Source organism: Caenorhabditis remanei, chromosome II, assembly GCF_010183535.1.
Source record: "Caenorhabditis remanei strain PX506 chromosome II, whole genome shotgun sequence".
NCBI lineage: Eukaryota > Metazoa > Nematoda > Chromadorea > Rhabditida > Rhabditidae > Caenorhabditis > Caenorhabditis remanei.
This window is the reverse complement of record NC_071329.1, coordinates 3,340,571-3,348,298: the sequence shown is the minus strand read 5'-3', so window position 1 is coordinate 3,348,298 and position 7,728 is coordinate 3,340,571. Positions and strand designations below refer to the sequence as shown.

Sequence of the window (7,728 nt, the reverse complement as noted above, 5' to 3'; positions counted from 1 at the left end):
TTTGTCATTTTTGACATCGTTTACGCAGTACCGTTTTTAACTTAATCCTTCTAAATATAATTTGATTGTATACTTCATGTCGTGATCTTCATTTTCGTAGTTGACAATTTTCTAATAGCTCTCCTAGGTTTTGAGATATGCGCCTTTAAAGATAGCTGGCTTCTGCGGCAACATCCCCCGGTCTTTAAAGGCGCATAACTCAAAAACCGAGTACGGTATCAAAAACTTGTCAACTACAAAAATCTAGCCCTATAGTTTATCTACATATGTACCTGTTAAAAACTTGAAACTCTAGAAACCTTATTACCTAATTACCCAATTAACAAATTTCCACGTCACATATGTCACAATTTCCCACCAAGCACCCCACTGTGACGGTGTCTCTTTCAGGTATTCATCGGGAGACATCTGGACAAACAGGCAGACAGACAGACAGACAAAAACGTAATGTCTCTTATCATAGCGTAAACCATTAAAAGTGTAATGTTATCTTTTCCCAAAAAGTGGAAAAATGAAAAAATTAGGCCACCATCTACAGTACACCTCCTCGTAAAGCGTGTCCTCCTCCGCCTTGCTCTGCGTCTCCCTAATTAACACACTCTCTCTCTCATAAAATTTTGGCAACAAATTGGCGATCAAATCTCTGTAAAAGGGTATACACGAACACATACACACACGCCATAAATTTGAACGTGTGTCCCTTTGAAACATGCCGACGAGCGCAGCGCGCGTCGCGCTCATAAATTTAACAGTAGCGAGTACGACACCAAACGTTTTTATAGGGAGAGGGGGAGACACCTTGACGAACTGACTAATGACCTCGGATGAGAGATGTTGCCAAATTTTGGGAGGGGTTGAGAGGTGTTGGTACAGAGGGGGTGTTAGAACTGAAAATTTTTTGGAAAGTCGTCATAAAGAAGCTAAGGTGTACTGTAGATCAAGGGGGAATCGGAGGATTCCATTTTTCACTTTTTCCACTTTTGCACTTTACTACCGGTGGGAAAAGATAACAAATCACACTTTAATGGCCTACGCTATCTGTGACAAGAGAATTTGCGTTTTTGTCTGTCTGTTTGTCTGTCTGTTTGTCTGTCTGTTTGTCTGTCTGTCTGTCTGTCTGTCTGTCTGTCTGTCTGTCTGTCTGTCTGTCTGTCTGTCTGTCTGTCTGTCTGTCTGTCTGTCTGTCTGTCTGTCTGTCTGTCTGTCTGTCTGTCTGTCTGTCTGTCTGTCTGTCTGTCTGTCTGTCTGTCTGTCTGTCTGTCTGTCTGTCTGTCTGTCTGTCTGTCTGTCTGTCTGTCTGTCTGTCTGTCTGTCTGTCTGTCTGTCTGTCTGTCTGTCTGTCTGTCTGTCTGTCTGTCTGTCTGTCTGTCTGTCTGTCTGTCTGTCTGTCTGTCTGTCTGTCTGTCTGTCTGTCTGTCTGTCTGTCTGTCTGTCTGTCTGTCTGTCTGTCTGTCTGTCTGTCTGTCTGTCTGTCTGTCTGTCTGTCTGTCTGTCTGTCTGTCTGTCTGTCTGTCTGTCTGTCTGTCTGTCTGTCTGTCTGTCTGTCTGTCTGTCTGTCTGTCTGTCTGTCTGTTTGTCCAGATGTCTCCCGGTGTGTCTTATCCCTTAAAGAGACACCGTCACAGCTTGGTGGGAAATTGTGACATATGTGACTTGGAGGAAATTTTTTTGTTGGCCTACTAAGGTGACATTTGTTAATTGGATAATTAGGTAATAAAATTTCTATACTATCAAATTTTCAAAGTACGTATGTTAATCAAATATAGGGCTACATTTTTGTAGTTGACAAGTTTTTGATACCGTACCCGGTTTTTGAGTTATGCGCCTTTAAAGAGGGGGATGTTGCCGCAGAAGTCAGCTATCTTTAAAGACGCATATCTCAAAACCTTGGGGAGGTATTAGAAAATTGTCAACCACAAAAATGAAGATCACGGCTTGAAGTATACAATCAAATTATATTTAGAAGGATTAAGTTAAAAACGGTGCTGTGTAACGCCTTGCTAAAAATGACAAACTTTTTTTCTTCAAATTTCTTTGAAATTGGTGAGTTTTGTCTTTAAAGGCGCATAGCTCAAATCCTAAGAGAGTTAGTAAAAAGTTGTCAACTACGAAAATGAAGATCCAAAACTGTTGTAAAACATATCGAAAACTGGAAGAAACTGACTCCGGAGGACACCTCTTTAAAATTCCCAAAACCTGCTATTTTTCAACAAATTGTCTTTTTTAAGACTTTTTGACGGCGCATAACTCAAATTCTAAGAGAGTTATAAAAAAGTTGTCAACTACAAAAATGTAGCTTTTAATTTGTTTTGTATACTCACACGATTTCCGAATTGTACAACATCACAGACAGCCGATTTCAAACATTTCTCAAGGAATGTCTCTTTATTTAGTGCAAAATAGTATTGAGTGACATGAGTGAGGTACGATATCTACACAGACGGTGGGGGAAATGGGAAATAAGCGAAATGATTCAACAAATCACTTTCTGAATACACGAATCACGCAGACATTGTAGTGCCGCGTCGGAGAATTTCGGGCGGCCCGAATAGTCGGCGTAGGAGATCCATTCGAGTTCCGGACAGAATTGAGCCAACGTGTAGATCGACTTGTCGGTACACGCGGTGCCACGGATCCGGACTTCCCGCAGTGGACAGCGTCTGGAAGAGGAAATTTATGGTGGTGGTGATGGCCTAGAAAACTGCTCCGTCTGTTCCACGGAATGGCATTTTCCGATTCGGAATCCGAAATCCGGAATTCGGTACCAGGAATGACAAAAAAACTCGAAATTCCGGAATCCGGACAGTTGAATTACAGTACCGGACAAAAAGCTATCAAGTTTAGCCGTTTTCAGTTGAAATTGCCAATCGGCGCTTTTTTTGCATAAAAATTGGATTCGAATCATCTGAAAGACGCATAGAAACTGATCGATGTCTAAAAGTCGCTAGGCTGGGGCGCCGTTGACGCGTCCATTTTTAGTGATTTTCAGACATTTTTCGTCTAAAATGCACTGATTTTCAAGATTTTCAGCCATTTTCAGTCGTTTTAGCAGTTTTTTTTTGCCGTTTTCAGTCATTTTTCATCAATTTAGAGCGATTTCCGCCATTTTCAGTCTATTTTCAGTCATTTTTGACCGATTTTCATGATTTCCAGGAATTTTTACTCAATTTAGAGCGATTTTTGAGCTATCGTCTTGAAATGACCATAACTCTCTAGGGAGTGTCCGTACAGAAAAGTTGTCAATTACAAAAATGAAGCACTATTTTTGATCTGTACGATCCATTAAAAATCTACTTGATAGGTCAGTCAGAATTACCATGACACACCCTCAAAGTTGGGCAATAACAACTGAAAACGGAAACATTTGATAACTTTTGGTCCGGTACTGTATTTGTTAAATTTGATCATTTTTTTGAGGGTTTTTAATGATAAATAACCGGAATCCGGAATTCCGGACAACTATGGTCTGTTCACTTACTTTGCCAAAACAGCTAACCCTTTGTCAGTGACCAATCTGCACCCGTTGATATTCAGACACCTCAGTTGCCGACAGTTACCACCTAATAAGCAGAGGAACCTATCATCCACTGATGACATGTGAGAGGTTTCGAGGTCTGTGAGGTTTCTGGCTCCCCGAGCAATTGCGAAAAGTACTCGGTACGTCATACGCATACGACAGATTTTAAGGCATTTGAGTTTGGAAGCGTTGGACTTTGAGCCGCCCGCAAAATATTTTTGTAGAATGTTCGTGTTGAGATGGTTGATTTCCAGAGATAAATGCGTCAGATTGGGAAGGAATTCGGTGACGAGATGAAGAGGTTCATCGAAGAGACGGGGTACCGAGATTTGGAGTTTTGTGATTTTGTGGCCGAGCAGCGGGATGATGGCGCAAAGCAGAGAGTTGGCGTTGTCGACGGCTTGCTGGAAATAGGAAAGAGGAAATAGGGGAAGTTAGTATATCTTTGAAAGCTGATGTCATGAGAATTTTAAATCTGTTCTTAAAATTTGTCTAGGAATGATTTGAGCCAAGTTACGGAAGGTTATCTCAATGTCCGCGATCAGAGGGAGGGCATCAACGGGTGGCGAGCATCTAAGGTATTCAGAGCGCTGTTGCATACTTCCAATCTTTGAAACTTGTCTAGAAATTTATATGTGCAGAAAGCTGAAAACTTGAGGGTTTTGAATCTGCTTTCAAAATCCGTCTAGGACCGATTCCCGCCGAGATACACGTGGTTTTCTCAATGTTCGCGATCAGAAGGAGGGCGTCGACCACTCACAATAAAAATGGTGTATCTCGGTTGGTTTTTGTGCTAGACAAATTTCGAAGACAGATTCAGAATCCTCAGGGTTTCAGCTTTCCGGACATGTAGTTTTCATATAGATATAGTTTTTTAAAGTATTGAAATTTCTTATCCAAAAATTTGAAATATTGGATTTTCTCAAAGTTGTCGAAAAACGTGAAACTTTTCGAGGACAGTATAAACTCAAAAGAATTTTCAAGATGTTTTAAAAACTACAGTAACCCATTTCAATACAGTAACCTTTTCAGCTACAGTAGTAACATAATCACCCTTGCAGTTCTTCCAAAAACCGACTTTCTGAACATTTTTCCCTAAAAACAATTTCTGGAACTAACGTTATATTGAGCTGAAGTTATGGATATTCTGAATCTGTTTTCAAAATTTGTCTATCATCAAATTGAACCGAGAGAAACTGGATTTCCTCAGTAACCGCGACCTGAGGACGTCAGCGACGACGTGCACGGGCTCAGGCCAAGACGAGGGAAATTTTTCCAGAAAAATCTTTTTTCACTAAAATTCACATCATTAGAAAGCTGAAAATATGGGGATTCTGAATCTGTTTTCAAATTTTTCCTAAAACCTGTTTGAACCGAGATACAAGCAACTTTATCAATATCTACGATCAAGGGGAGGGGAACAACCGGTTGAAAGGTCGCGGGTGCTTAAACAGGCGCTCTGACAAGGAGCACCAAGATTTCCGATAAGGTGTTGTACATCGTTAGAAAGTTGAAGTCACGAGAATTCTGATCCTGTTTTCAGATTTTTCCTAGCATCTAATTGAACCGAGATACAAGCGATTTTGTCAATGCCCGCGGGGGGCAACAACTGCGCGCGCGGTCTCCTGATTCTACTTACTAAATGTGGTGTCACTCGGTTTCTTTTGATCCTAGCTCAAATCTAAAAACAGATTCAGAATCCTCACATCTCCAGCTTTCCAGGCATACCAATTCTTTCTCCAAAAATTTTGCTCCTTTAGTTACCTAACACCTTCTACAGTACCTGCCATCTGTTATTATTTCTCTCGGTAACTTATCCACCCAACACATTCTCATCGTCATATGTTACCAACCATCCCGGTTTCACACTCAACTGTGAAACTGATACCGAAAAGGGATTTCCGGTTGTCATACTGCTAGGTGGGGAAGAAAAAAACGGGCAACATGTTGTGGGAAACTAGGGAAGCGTGAGAATATTGTGGTGTAATTCAGTTCTAGCTCAAAACTAAGAACAGATTCGGGATTCTCACGTCTTCCTGGCCTAAGAACATCTTGTCGGATCCTAGGCCACCTGCGCCAATACCCAAACTCACAATATTAGCCTCTCGAACCGATACAATCAAGTTGATACTACTCAAAAACGGTTGACTCATCAGAGTCGTCAATAATTGTTGTGAATCCTCATCCCCTGACACTGACAACCGAATCGACTGAACTGTTGGCGGTAGCTGAGGCATCAGGGAGAAATAGTTTCCATACAAATCCAGTGTCTTCAAATTACCGCCATCAATCACGAATTGCACATTGTTTTCGACATCTTCCAGGCTCTGAATGTGTTCTTCAGTCGAAAGTCATAAGATTTTCTATGTTGAGAGTACATACCTCATGAAAAAAACGTGCAAGGGACAGCTGTGACAGGTTGGGACAAAGCGAGGACAAGTAGTGGAGAGCGGCTGCCGGGTCGGCGAGTGATGTGGGAAAGTCGAGCTCGAGAACCTGAAAAAATGATATTCGACAAGAATTGCATCACAAGGAAGTCTGGGAAGGGTACTGTAACATGAGGAAGTTGTTGTCCAGGATACCTTAAGCCTAAGACCTTAAGCCTAAACCGTTAAGCATGAACCCTGAAGCCTAATCCCTGAAGCCTGAAGTCTTAAGCTTAACGCCTTAAGCCTAAACCCTTAAGCCTAAAGCCTTAAGCCTAAAGCTTTAAGCCAAAAGATCTCGGCGAGAAGATTTGGTGGCGAAAAATTGTTTGCCGGATTCTCGGCCACGGTTCAAAAAGTATTGGGTGACATGGCCTAACATTTTTTCTTTTCTATCTATCGTACCCAAAACTATCCCACAAGAAACTTACGTGAAGACGGTCCCCGACGTAATGAGCAATGTCGTACAGAACCTGGTCGTCGAGGGATCTGCACGTGTTTAGGTATAAGCAACCGATGGTTGGGTTATTGGTGAGAAGGGTTCGGATTCCACGACTTGTGATCTGGAAGAATTTTTCCCATCATGGCCTAGAAAAGTCTGGAAACGTTGGCAGTCAAATGGACTAAGCAAACTATTTTTCCGCATTCTAGGCCAAAGCCCGGAAAAAGCAAATTGAACAAAACTAGTTTTTTTAATAATTTTTACCGTAAGTCTGACCCTAAGACCAGAAGCCTAAGGTTATAAACTTAAGGATCCAAGCTTAAGGTCATAAGCTTAAAGGTTTATGCATAAAGCCGTAAACTTAAGGTTACAAGTCTAAGACCATAAGTCGAAAGGACAAGATTTGGTGGTCAAAAATTCTTTGTCAGATTCCAGGTCATACCGCGGAAAAACCGAAATTGAGAAACAAATACATGTTTGCAAGTTTTTGAACCGTAAGTTTAAGACTAAGATAATAAGAATAAGATCATAAGCTTAAGGCCTTGACTCTCGGCCCTTAAGCCTAAGGCCTTAAGACTATGGCCATAAGCTTAAAGCCTTGAGCCTAAGGTCTCAAGTCTAAGCTCATAAGCCTAAAGGTCTTCAAGATTTGACGGCCGAAAATTCTTTGTCGGATTCTAGGCCACGGTTCAAAGTGTATTAAATGACCAGCCGCCCGGAAAAACTCAAATTGACCATAACATTTTTGCAATGTTTTCTTCTGTAAGGCTAAGCCTAAGGTCTCGATGACGTGACCTAGCTTTTTGTCTTCCATCCATCCATCCTAGTCCCCCAACAAAAACATTACTCTACCTTTCCACACCCAGACAAATCCACCGAATACAAAAACGGACTGTACACACTCTCCAAACACTCATCCGTCAACTGATGCATCGCCCTCAACTCCAACTGTCTCAACAGAATCTGTCCGGTGGTAACCGCCTGTGCGCCGTGATCAGTGACGTTCGGACAATCGACCAGCGTGATCTTCTCCACATATTTATTGTTGGTGGTCAGTTGATGGAGCATCTCGTCGGTGAGCTCAGCTGACAAATAGAATGTTAGCGATGGGATGTTACAGCCAAAGTATTTCGAGCACACCAGATTCGAGCAGTCTGACGCTGAGAGCTGGAAGAGGAAATATTGTTGAGACCTTGGATTTCTAGGCCACGTACCTGATCATGACTACAAAAGAATTCCAGAAGCTTCTGCCGACACTCGACTGGAATGAAACTGAGCTCACTGTTCAATTCGTGTTGGCACACTGCCGAAAGACAAAGATTTAGAAGAGACTTCATCACCAT

At 41.8% G+C, this 7,728-nt stretch overlaps 1 protein-coding gene across 1 annotated transcript; it reads right to left on the bottom strand.

The window, feature by feature from the left end:
* Positions 1-2,473: 2,473 nt before the first annotated feature.
* On the bottom strand, positions 2,474-7,728 carry GCK72_004286 (uncharacterized protein; the record flags this gene model as incomplete). Its single annotated transcript, XM_003092704.2, has 7 exons — positions 2,474-2,660; positions 3,479-3,921; positions 5,611-5,844; positions 5,900-6,013; positions 6,375-6,506; positions 7,238-7,552; positions 7,600-7,728. The coding sequence occupies 7 exons, from the start codon at positions 7,726-7,728 to the stop codon at positions 2,474-2,476; spliced, it is 1,554 nt and encodes a 517-aa protein (XP_003092752.1).